The sequence below is a fragment of the Hyaena hyaena genome, unplaced genomic scaffold (genome assembly GCF_003009895.1).
Source record: "Hyaena hyaena isolate Hyena2069 unplaced genomic scaffold, ASM300989v1 scaffold_196, whole genome shotgun sequence".
NCBI lineage: Eukaryota > Metazoa > Chordata > Mammalia > Carnivora > Hyaenidae > Hyaena > Hyaena hyaena.
Window position 1 is genome coordinate 1484740 of NW_024080828.1, and position 13337 is coordinate 1498076.

At 40.8% G+C, this 13337-nt stretch overlaps 1 protein-coding gene across 1 annotated transcript in view; it reads right to left on the reverse strand.

Moving 5' to 3' along the window:
• The window catches only part of GDA (guanine deaminase), an 83542-nt gene that overhangs the window by 22164 nt on the left and 48041 nt on the right, over positions 1-13337 (reverse strand). The window contains exons 4-9 of the mRNA XM_039241588.1: positions 10751-10838; positions 8794-8899; positions 7344-7371; positions 6071-6178; positions 3421-3528; positions 207-304 (exon numbers count right to left, since the gene is read on the reverse strand). Coding sequence (XP_039097519.1) covers positions 207-304; positions 3421-3528; positions 6071-6178; positions 7344-7371; positions 8794-8899; positions 10751-10838 — 536 coding nt within the window. The remainder of the gene's footprint in view (positions 1-206; positions 305-3420; positions 3529-6070; positions 6179-7343; positions 7372-8793; positions 8900-10750; positions 10839-13337) is intronic.

Genomic DNA, 13337 nt, shown 5'->3' on the forward strand with positions numbered 1-13337 from the left:
TCTGCAAAAAATGTCCTCATTTGAGTGCTCTTTCTCTCCACTAAGGCACAGGGAAATGTCTGTGTGTCTTAACTGCTTCCTGTCCCAATCAACTATAACTCTAGAAGAGAGATACTAAAGAGATGACTGAGAAAACGAAGGTGTATTGGACTGCTAATTCGCACCCCAAATGCTCACAGGCTACCGGCCGGTTATTGGCTACTTACGATAAGTTAGAATTGGGGCAATGTGAGAGCGCGGCTCCTCGCTCCTGGAACACTTGTAGTTCTTCTGAAGAAAGGTAGCAGCCGTGCGCCATTACTGTCTGGAGAGAAGAGCACCCTATGTGGAGCTTACCACTTCAAAAGTTTTCAGTTAGTCTTTACTCACAGCAAGATGTCACAGGGACACACAGACACTGTGACTTGGCTTGTCTTCACAAAAGCATTTATGATTCCTTGTACATATAAAATCCCTGTACTAGGTACCCCTCAAAACAGGCCCCCCAAAACATTGGATTACGCAAGGCTCCACAAATTCTGTGGCTCTTGCTTTTTTCTTTTTTTAATCTATAAATCAACGAAGGTCCAGGTTATTGGCTGTATAGGAGATCCACTCAAAGATACTATAATGGCTTCATCTCTACCTTAAGAAGACAGCCAAGTTATTTCATTTTCTAATTCTACGTGGGAGCAACTGGTGGGGCTGTGCTTGTTCCCATCCTAATCAGAGCTTTCTAGAAGTAAGCTTTCCTTTGTCAGCACAAGGAAGCTCTGGGTGTAATCCTGGAAACCATTGTTCTTTATTTCTGCTCCTAGTTAAATATAGACACAAAGCTCTTGATGCATAAAATGATATAATCTTTATTTATCTATTTTAAGTCTTTAAAAAATTTTTTTAATGTTTTTTATTTATTTCTGAGAGAGAGAGAGGCAGCAAGAGCAGGGGAGGGTCAGAGAGAGAGGGAGATACGGAATCCACAACAGGCTCCAGGCTCTGAGCTGTCAGCACAGAGCCCAACACAGGGCTCGAACTCATGAACCATGAGATCATGACCTGAGCTGAAGTTGGACGCTTAACCAACTGAGCCACCCAGGTGCCCCAATTTACGTCTTTTTAAAAAAAAATTGAAGTACAGTTTACATGACCAAATAAACTTTGTTTTATCACCTATATTTACGTGTTCACAAAATTTAGGAAACGTAATATCTTATAAGCATTAATGTGGAAGTTAAAATAAATCAAAGAAGGCAGGCAATGCACACACACACAGAAGAGGTTTCTGTTTAGTCCTGGTAATTTGTGGGTTTTCCTGAATAGGGCTTCCCTCTTTCTTGTGGCATATAGACATACAGACACATACAATGGAATATTACTCAGCTATAACAAAGGATGAGATCGGACCATCTGTGACAACATGGATGGACCTAGAGAGTATTATGCTAAGTGAAATAAGCCAGACAGAGAAAGACAAATACCATAGGATTTTACTCATGTGTGGCATATACAACAAAGAAAAATGAATAAGCAAACAAAACAGAAGCAGAATCAGACCTGCAAACGCAGAAAATAAACAGAGAGTTGCCAGAGGGAAATGTATAGGGGGAGGGGCAGAATGGGTGATGGGGAGTGGGAGACACAGGCTTCCAGGTCCGGGAGATGTCATGGAAATAAAAGGCACAGCACAGGGAATGCAGTCAATATATACAAGTCCTATAATAGCATTGTGTGGTAACAGGTGGTAGTGACACTTGTGAGCACAGCATAACATATAGCAAAGTTGAATCACTACATTGTATACCTGAAGTTAATGTGACATTGGGTGTTAACTATACTCAAGTTTTAAAAAATTAAAATTATTTAAAAAAAATTTTTTTACTGTTTTATTTATTTCTGAGAGAGAGAGAGAGAGAGAGAGAGTGAACAGGGGAAGGTCAGAGAGAGAGGGAGACAAAGAATCTGAAGCAGGCTTCAGGCTCTGAGCCAGCCATCAGCACAGAGTCCGATGCGGGGCTCGAACCCACGAACCATGCGATCATGACCTGAGCCAAAGCCGGAGGCTTAACCAACCGAGCCACCCAGCCGCCCCCAAAAATTAAAATTTAAAAAAAGGGCTTTACTCTTTCAAAATTCTTATTCCTTCCGTACAAAACCTGTTTCCAAATAGCTTTCTCTTTGGGGAGGCACAGTCCTGTGACCACAGAATTATTAATAAAATAAAATGTTCTCAAGCTCTGTGCAAATAAAATTAACATGCAAATCGAAGGCTAATGTATTAATCACATGGAAATATATGTAGAGAAGGATGAAGATTACGGTGTAGCATTTAAAGACCTACGTAAGGGATTAATCTTTTAGATTAGTCACATTGGGCCCTCTGCTCACACAGTCCCAAAGAATTTATTTGCTGCGGTAGTTAAACTCTCCATGCACTGTGTACAATTCATTGAAGGCCAAGGCCAAAGGGTATACTGTGTAATGAAGTCTCTTCTCACTATATTAATCTAAATTAATGTAAAATTATTTAATTACGAAAGTAATATACACTCATTTTTTAAAAAAAAAAAAAAAGCAATACCAGAGTGTTTAAAAATAAAGAAAGTCCATCTGTCTTCTCCCTCAGGAGGATCACTTTTAACATTCAGTGTTTGTATTCCAGATAATTTTTTTCTAACTGAGCATGCTACCCACATATATGTACACAAACGTCAAAATGATACTATGCAAAGATTCTTCTTTGTAAGCCTGGATATATCATTCTTGTAAATGTTGGGTAAAATATTAATGATGGATGTTCTATAATCTAAACAATCCTCCACTGATAGATATTTTCTAACTTTCACATTAATTAACATTCCTATTCTATCCCTTACAGAATGGATCCTTAGAAATGAATCTGCTAACTCAAGGGAATGCACATTTATATTCTAACAGATACTGACAAAATGTCCTCAGACCAAATCACCTAGCTCCCCTCAAAGAAGCCTTTAGGTTTCTTTACAGGGATGAAACTTCAGGTCATTTTTAACTATACACCCACATATGCACGTGCTCTGAGTTTCACTCTAGTTTGGGAAATGTACATGTGTTGTAGAAGTCTGAAGATTTCTATTGAGATTTTATTTTATATTTTCATTTTTTCTCTGCTGCTTTGCACTATGGAGATTTTATTTTATTAATAGTATTAATTTTTTTATTTGAGAGAGAGAGAGCAGAAGGAGAAAGAGAGAGAGAGAAAGAGAGAGAGAGAATCTTAAACAAGCTTCATGCTTAGCGCAGAGCCCAACATGGGGCTTGATCCCACGACTCTGGGATCATGACCTGAGCCAAAATCAAGAGTCAGATGCTCAAATGACTGGATCGCCCAGGTGCCCCTGAGATTTTAACATGTAGATAAATATGTCCTACTGTACACACATTATGTCACGATATGCAATGTACCTTATTTGTCAGAAGATTGTTTCTGTCATACACATCTGTGTAGTTTTTATAATCGGGAAATAAGTTCTGCACAGCTGCGACTTCACTGGAGTTTTCACTTATATGGCTCTACAAGAGAAGAAATAATATTTTCAATTTTCTAATGTAAAAATACCCTCGGAAATTATACTTCCTACCCAAAATGATAAGGAAGTTTCTACTTGCCTATGTAAGACCATGAAGACTGTACATGTGTTCTATCGAAAACAATGTATATATCATATATAATATCTGTATGAAAAAGAAACTATGACTATGTCATTACATGAGCATGTAATGTTCTAACCCCTAACCCTAGGCCAATGTTATGTTCTCTCAATGAGGTCTTTTCAAATCCCCTGTTATTTTAAGAACAAATAGACGTAAAAAGTTCTTGAAGAGAGTCAAGAGCCTAGCTATCTGTGGCAATTTGCTTCTTCTGGTGTTAGGTGTTTAGGAAAAGAGTTTAGTGGCCATAAAAGGACAGACAGCATGGTTCACTCATGAGAAAATTTGAATTTGAACAAGGAGAGCTGAATGTTAGCCCAAGTTCTGAGCCTAGTTATGTGTCTTAGGGTGAGTCAGCTACTTCCTTTGGCCTCCAGATTCTCATCTCTCAGATATGAGGGTTGTGCTAAATGAGTGATTTTCCAAACTCTCGCAGCTTTGAATAAGTTATTCATATAAAAATTCATAGAAATCCAATATGCAAAGGGCATAAGCAAGGAAGAAGTATAGCTTTGGGATTCTGGAAACCTGTCCTCATTCTGTCCCTTTCGTCACCTTCCAGAATGAGCTCCTGTGCAGAAAATGGTTTGACAATAACTGAGCTAGACAATCTTGCAGTCATCAAAAAAAAAAAAAAAAAAAAAAGAGCCCATAAGGATCCACATGCAATCAAAACAAGTGAGTCCTGGCCCCCACACCAAACTTCCTCCAGAGCATCACAAACCCAGGAGGGCAGAAAGTGTTTTTGAGACACAACACTTACATGCAGTCACCTCACCCTCTAGCTTAGAACAAAAATCACTCCAGACCAACCGGTGATGAGTTCGTATTATGGGAAGAAAACTCATGAACAAGTTGCCACTTACGAGAATGGCAATGCCATTTTCCTTCTCCATGAAGTAGAGTGTAAGTCAAGTAAATAAAAGAAAAAATAACAATGTTCTAAAAATAGAGTATTCTGCCTAGAGGGTGAGCTCTATCCTGTCATTGAGGAAACTTAGACCACTGAAGAAATGCCTGGGCATCCAAAGAGAAAAAGGGACAAGCACATGATTCATGTCATTGTAATAAATTTGATGAAATGCTAAATTCACATGCACACCTACATACATCCCCAGCAAGGATATACTTGATTTGGTTGTGTGTTCATGGAGGTCAGGACACACTACCCCCAATTGTGGCACTGTGGCATACTGTATATTTTAAGCTGAAGGAAAATAGCTGCAGTAGGAAGGTCACTCTGACCTTCCTCCACCCTTCTTTCCTGAAATAGGTCATAAAACTCTTGTAGGAGGGGTGCCCACCCTCTACTTGGAGAAAAGAAGCACCCTTAGCTCTGAAGACAAAAGGTTCCCTGGGAGAACCCAAACCAACGATCATATTCCTCGATGACTGTGCACTCGTCACCGAACCTAGCCTAGAAACGCTCTGGTCTCTTTCTTTGGGTTTTCATTTCCTTATGAAGGCTACCGCATCATGTAAAGCTTAGATTAAATACATTTGTATGGTTTTTTTTTTTCTTTTTAACCTGTCTTTGTCAATTTAGTTTTCAGATGTGGCCAGGGACTCTAAGAAGGTTAAGGAAAGCTTCTTCCTCCCCTACAATTATGCGGGATTGAATAAAAAATACAAATATCACAGTCCACAAAACATGGGGGCAAGATAAGAATAGTTAATAAGCCCTAACACAATAAATCTTATTAAAACGAAACAGAATATCCGCCACTCTGATAAAGAATCAGTGTGTTGCCTTTCCCTTACCTTGCCTGTTGTTATAAGATAGTCACCTCTTAAGAGGGAAAATTGGAGTGCAGTATGTAATGAAGCTTGGATGCGTGAAGGGGAGCTTGCAACTCCCAGTTTTAACCTAGCTGGAAGCTTTAAAAAATGTTTTATTCCTAAATTGCAACCGTTTAATGACAAAGTAAGATATACTTTTTTTGTTCCTGGTTTCAAATTAAGAAACTCAGAACAAAAGGGCTCTTAAATGCATTTTTGTAAGGTAGAAATTAGGTTCTTTTTGCTTCTCAAATAATAGGTGGTTCTTCCCCAAAATCAAGGATTAGAACACTGACAAAAGTACCAAATAAAAGACGGAAGTAGGAAAGAAATGCATTAAATCCATCCTACAGAGAACAGGTAACCAGCGTGTCCTTGGTTACTTATGATGTCCTTTTCACTCCAAGCCTGATCGGAGAAGACCAAGGCTAAAAGGAACTTCAAGTTTCTCACCTGAGAATTGAAAGAAGTGGATCTAGGTGATGTCTGTAAGAGCCCTTCCTGTGCTAGGATGCTATTTCTCTAGGAGATCTCAGGAGAAGAATTGGAGATTACTGCAAGAATTTTAGGGTACTGAGAAGTCTTGCAGGTTTGGACAGAGGCACAAACAGGGGGGAAAACCCACCTGAATGTGCAAATTATGGGTCTTCGCGAGGTTTCCCAGTTTTCCCAACAAAGTCTCAGAGCAGGAAAGGGAGAAGCGTGGTGTCACTATGGGCTTCACTCTAGAATACTGGAAGAAATATAAAAAGCAATTAGGAAACCATGGACATCATGAGTGTGTAGCATACCCTAACATGCATATCACACACACATAATTTTCTGTCTTCATTTTGGGGGACAGTCTCCCATTCTAACAGCAGGTGGAAGTACTGGGTTTCATGGAGATGGCTCATGACCGACGACAATGGAGTGAAGATTCTATACGACCAAGTTCAATGGAAGAAGATTCTGTCCTAAATGACAGACACCCTGAGTCACACATTCACGTGAAGGCTCAGACAAGGCCTGGGGAGGGTGGCCTTCATGAAGAGAAATGGGAAGCAGAAGAACATCTAAAGGGGGGGCCACTGGGGAGACTAAAAGTGAGCTGGAAGCCTATTCGCCACCTACATCTTGAGGAGGCGTGCTGGCCATGGCCTCCCTCAGGACATTTAGCGGCAGCATTGGCTCTGACATCACCCAAGGTAAAGGCTGAACAGCAGAGAAGGGCTCAGAGAGCAGGAGGGAAGGTGGGGATCCAGAAGGATGCCCATAGGTCTCCCAAGATTAGATTGAAAGTAATGGGTATCTCGGGTTTTCAATCAGACTTCAAAAGATGGTAAAGGAACTAGTGTGCCAATCTAAGAGATTGCACAATGGAGCTAAGAACCAGCATGCTGGGGTCGGGGAAGGAAATAGCACTGCCTCCAAAGCTCACCAACACCAGGGCACTGCAAAGAGGAGGGTCTGTCTGAACTCCCGCCAGCCATGTGACATGCCACGCCCTAGGTACCAAGGCAGCCAATGAGTGGGTATCAGGGTGACACTGCCTCCGCTTCAGACCAGATCAGGGAGTACCAGAGGCCAGAGCCAATGTTGAGGGAGTCAGCTTCCAATTTTTACCAATCTGTTCAATCCATGAAGCCCACCCCTACGTCCCCAGGGACTAGTCCTGTGAGATTAAAAGGTTCTAGAGAAGAGGAAGGGAAAACCACGGAGAAGACAAAAAAGCCTGACCTCGCAGAGCTGGCTTGATGGCTCCACCGTAGGAACAATTTACGGCTCTGGAAAAATATTTCTGCACACGTGGAGTAAGCCACACACGCACAGACTAATCTTTACCAAACAACTTAATAACACATCTTACAAATAACACAAAGGCAATCCAAAACCAAGCTGGGAACAAGCTTACTTACGTTCTTTTGGAGCATTCTCGACACAAATCTGAAATAAAGCAACAAATGGAAAATTAGAACATTTTTGGCATTTTAAAATATGCTTTTAAAACTGGTACAAACACAATCCCCGCGTGTCCTTATTTCCATACAAACATTTCTAACGCTATACATGTTTTACCACCAGTGATTAAAGATTCACAAGTAGTAATTACTCTGCTTTCTCTTTTGCGGCCAGAGAGATGGAGCGCAAAATCACAGGGGACTGCCGTTTTATCATCGAACGTCAGCTGGGCTGTTCGTTCCCACAGCACTGAGGCCATTCTGCTGGCTTACGCTCTATTTGGGGGAATAGTGTAGGATGTTATGCTCCTTGGATTTTAGGGTCATGGAATCCTTGCACCTGGAGGTGTTTGGAAGCCATAGGGCTCTCTCCTCCTAATTTTCCTTTATAGAATGAAAGCTGCCTTCTCACACATCATCATTCATTTCCAAAGGCCGAGGCCTCCTGGGTGCAGATGTTGGAGTAAGGCAGAAGCCATAGGCCAGAGGTGGCTGTGAAATGGGGGCAGGGGACACCAGATGGGATGGGGGTGACAATCTTACCCATCGTATCTGCAGGGATGGTAGTATCCGTAGGGTCTATGAAATAGCTATTTGTGCCCTCGCTGAATATATTTACTAGCTGGCTTCCTGCCTTCTGGTAGTCCTTTGTTTTGGAATAAAATGTAGATTAAGGTTTTCTGTGATCAAAAACACAGATCCATAGAAAAGTTCAGCATATGGCCAACGATAAAAGGCATGTTTCATTCTTTCTGTGAGCAGGTGACAGTTCCTAAGCCACCCTTTTCAGAGGACACATTTAAGGTGGAGGAAGTGTGGAAGTGGGGAAAAATTGGGCTTCTAAAACTTGCATCAGGATAGGTTAGGTCCTGGGGGAGATTTGAATCTACGGAATCTTCTTCTAGACTTCTTGGATGTTGAGAGTCATACAACACAATTCCTTGTCAAACCAAATCCACAAGGGAGTATGGAAAAGCCATTAAAGAAATGTAGATAAAGTGCTTTGGGGATCCATAGACTATCTCAAGGTAATCTAAAAAGAACAGGACAAAACCAGGCAAGAGGAAGACCCACAACCAAAAGTAATCTAATAGGCAGACCACAGACCTTAAAGCAAGTTCAATTTACGGAAGCCTCCGTGTATTATAAAGGAGAGGGGAGTGGTAAATCATTTTAAAAAGAATCTTTCATTTCACAAAGGGGTCCACCCTAGGACTTCTGTAATGAGTTCACAGGGGCTCCAAAATAGTATTGACATGCAATATTTTCTTTAGGACCAGACCAACTACATAAAGTGAGGCAAACCCACACAGTGACTGACGCATGTGTGTACCCGCCTGGGTGGCAGAGGCTGCCTCCATCGTTTCTGCAGAGGGGCTGCCCACAAGGCAAATCAAGATGAATATACCTCTCTGTTTCCTCAATCGATCCCTCAGTGGTCTCCTTGTATTCGGGAACAGTAGCGTTCATATCCATGCAGACTTTGCCCACAAATGCCCGCTGCCCAAATTTATCTGAGAGGCACACACAAACAGAATAGGAAGTCATTCTTTTTCTCCCAAAGAGTGTCTTTCCTGAGCCTCTAGAGAAGATCTCTCAATTAAAATCAGTATGAAAGCATAAGTGAGAGTGCAAACGATCATCACACCACTTACGAACGATAACAGCCACGATAATACCACACTAAATTCTGTAAGCAGTTCAAGGTCTTCCGCTGACTCCTCGTTCCTTGGCTTACTACCAAGTCGGCAATGATGTCTGATGACGCTCTAAACCTGTATGTGCCCAGTGTCCTCTGCTGTATATAGGGTGATGAGAATACACCCAACAATGTCTACAAAGCGTGTGGCACATAGGGCTCAGAAAAGATACTGCCACTTTTCTTAGCTGTGGCAATACTATCATCAGTGGGGAATTTGACTTAGTGCTACTAGCAGCTCTCAGCACTAAAGAGCCTAGTCCTCATTAGAGGTGCTAGAGAAATTTTATTTTAGTTAGAACATTGAAGCTACGTGGGGGTGGCATTAAATTTTTTTTTTTACAATGTCCATCCTCAGAGTCTTGCAGAAGTCTTTTTGCCTCTCTTTCCCCTGTAATTCATTTTAATACCTGGCCATTATATTATTCATCCCTAAAACTCCACCTTCGTCAGATATCCCATCTGACTTAAAATCTTTGAGTAGCTGATGCACGTATGAACCTCTCCATAGTCTGAAGTATCCCATCTGCCCCACCTCCTCTCTCACCCTGCCTGGCAATGAATCCTGGCCTCCAGTTCAGCTACTCTGTTCCCTGCTTCCGGTATCCACGATGATGTTCCTGTTCCCACGCCTTTGTCCATGTCATTTTCCCTGTTGGGAAGACATTTTACTTTCTCCCCATTTTATGTCCCTTTGCACCCCATTTAAAGGTCCCTTCCATGAATTCTTTCCAGATAATCATCATTTTCCCTGTTGGGAAGACATTTTACTTTCTCCCCATTTTATGTCCCTTTGAATCCCATTTAAAGGTCCTTTCCATGAATTCTTTCCAGATAATCTAATTCCGAGTTTTCTCTTTCTCCTCCCAAAGTGGCAATATATGTTTTCAGTGCTACCCTTTAGGCCTCCGGCATAAACTACCTTAGCCACCAGGCAGAAGCATCAGCGCACCAGGCAGGGATATTTACTGAGTATCTGCTATATTCTGAGCACTGTGCAAGGTACAAATTTTGGAATCACTAATCTAAATCCGGTCTCCTTTCTACATACTGGCTGTATAACTTGGGCATGTTACGTCCTCTGAGCATCAGTTTATCCATCTGTAACATGAGGACATTAATGACTACTTCCAAGGGCTATTTGCAACTGAGCTGAGATAATCCACATAGAGTGCTTTGTGTGAGGCCAGGCATATAGCAAGAGCACAGTAGCTACAGTTATTAATTAATGTGTGTAGCTATTAATCACTTAATCCTGTCTGGCTCCTCAAGGGCAGAGGCGATTTTCTATTTCATTGTATTCTCAGCATCTAGCACAGTGTCCGAAGTCTAGCCAACAGCCAAGACAGCATCTGCAGATTATAATATAATAAACCGTTGCCACAGTGAGAATTCATACCCCTGTTCCAAAATGCCCTAAATTAATACAAAAACCTTAGCCCAGTACACACCACTCTGAAACCAAAACCGTAAGTAAATAATTAAATTACTTAAACAATAAAAAACACTCAAGGGCCATACACAAACACCTAATTGCTTGCAAGAAAGGCACTGTTCAAATTCCAGCAATGAAAAGGCAGGACTGCCCACAAGGGTAAGTCATTGCCGGACATGGTCTAACTGTCTTGGCCTGACATGCCCATAAATCATGCTTTCATTTCCTCACCTATAATTTCTGCGAGGAGCAGAGATGAGTCAGTGTGAATTGTTCCAAAGTAACAGGCTGTGGTTGTTCCATTCTTTAGTGTTCTCCTCTAAAAATAAATCACAAAACCATGAATCGCGTGCGTCCAGAGGAGTCTATGGCAGATAAAGAAGAAAATAGAATTCTAGTTTTTAATTTTAAAATGTTTTCATTTAAAGGTATGCCATCTTGATATGAAATACAGTTAAGGTAAATGGCAAAAGTATTTATATTTCACAGGTGTGAACTGGAGGAGAGGCTGGTACTTTTGATTTCCTAGATTCACACAGTTCTGTGTTACAGAATTCACAAAATGCAATACTAATTAATTCTTTGTTTTTTAGGATTATTTAAGGGTATCCAAACTTTATTGCATCAAGGGGTGTAAGTGAGATTTTTCTACCTGTAAGAGGGCGAAAGTCATCAGCCAGATTTCTAGTTCAACCTGGCAGATTGGTCACATGTATTTACTCCCTTCCTTAGCGAATTTCCACTACACTAACAGTAAAGGAGTATAAAATTTATTAACACACAAGAAAGAGACATGAGCAGAGGAAACATTTCTACATCTTCCTAGAAACCAAAAAAAAAAAAAAAAAAAAAAAAAGGGTGAGAACCTGGAGGTGGCTTTGGAAGGAGGCAAGAAGCATGGAGCCGTTAAGAGAGAATGGGCTGATAGTCTGTATACGGAAGATTAAATTCTGGCAGGACCCTTCTCCCCCTTGTTGAAATCAGCCAACCACCCAACCTGATCCTTGCAGGAGATATTTACTCTTGCAGAAACTGAGTAGTATTTGCACCCAATGCTGCAAGGTATAGTAGACTGAAGCATTTTAAGTGGATAATCTGGCTGAGCCAAGGATCACGGGATCCTTGGCCATCTCCCCCCAGAATGTCACATACGCAACTCCTATCACCCCTGGAAGGACTGAAGAACTCTTTCCTAGAGAAGATGAACGGTTCTAGAAGGAAGATATCCTCACAATGGCATTTGGGGCCCACAGTTGGAAAGGCCATTCACTGTCTTCGCCGTCCATCCTAGAATGAAGTTCACCAGTCACCAGGTGCTACTTCCCATCCAGACTTCCAATCAGAATCTTAGAGTATCACACTTAAATATGAAATGTATGTTTGAGGTTCAACAGACACTTGAGGAAAGCTACTATAAAAAAAGAGGAGAAAAAAGAGCAAAGAATCTGGGGAAAAAAATCTAAGAGGAAAGAGGCAATCTATAAGGTCAAAATGAAGTTTGATTTTTAAAAAAATCTAGGGTGCCTGGATGTTTCAGGCCATTGAGTGTCTGACTCTTGATTTTGGCTCAAGTCATGATCTCATAGTTGGTGATATGAAGCCCCATGTTGGGCTCTGTGCTGACACAATGGAGCCTGTTTGGGATTCTCTCTCTCCTTCTCTCTCTGGCCCTCCCCCACTCATGCACTCCGTCTCTTTCTCTCTCAAAATAAATAAATAAACTTAAAAAAATAAATACGGAGCACCTGGGTGGCTTAGTCAGTTAAGCGTCCAGCTCGACTCAGGTCATGAGTTCAAGCCCCTCATCAGGCTCTGTGTGGACAACTCAGATTCTGGAGCCTGTTTCAGATTCTGTGTCTTCCTCTCTCTCTCTGCCCCTCCCTGGCTCATGCATATGCACACACTCTCTCTCTCAAAAAAAAAAAAAAAAAAAAAAAAAACATTAAAAAATAATGAAGAAAGAAATAAAAATCTATGATCAACATTCTCAATGAAATAAAAGAATATATTGCATCCAGAAAACAAAAACAGAATGCTATGAAAATCAGAGAACAAGAGCTCTCCAACAGTAAAGATTTTATAAATGAAATTTGAGAGTCAATAAAAGGTTTGTATGATAAATTAAAAAAGAACCTCTCAGGGGGAAAATATTTTGCATTTAAGATAATAAGGAAGAACATGCCATATTTTAACAGCCTCCTTTATCTTCAGCCAATTGTTGAAAAACAAAAAAACAAAAAACAAGTGAGAGCCCAGTGACATTGGTTAATCCCAAAGGTTGAGAAAATTGGGAAATTTGGATTTTTATGTCAATCTTTTCAGATTAAGACACTTTGCATGTGAAATAAAATGTGTTTGGCTGACAGAGATGTTTAGAGACTGTTGTCAGCTACAGATAAGGATAAACTCTCTATCAGAATCACAAATCCCGGAAAAGGGTAATATCATGACAGAGACATTGAATTCAATCTCTAACAACTAGAAAAGTGCCTGAATTTGAGTTTGTGCTCATTAAAAGTTTGTTGAATGAATGCCCGAGGTAGCTGAATTACTAAGCAACAAGAGATATAAAATGAACTAAAATTAGCATCCTTAGGTGGATAGGATAAAACATTTTATCCTTGAAAGAGAAATGGGCCATTAATGATTTGCAAAATTGGGCCACAGCATTCTCTATGAACATAGCACAAAAGAGACATGAAAGTATATGAAGATGTTTCAATATTTTTCTAACAGGAGTCATCAAAAGAAAAGTGTAGACTGGAGGAAAGCATATATGAGAAGGGAGAAGAGGAAGGTGGGTGGGAGGAGGGAAGAA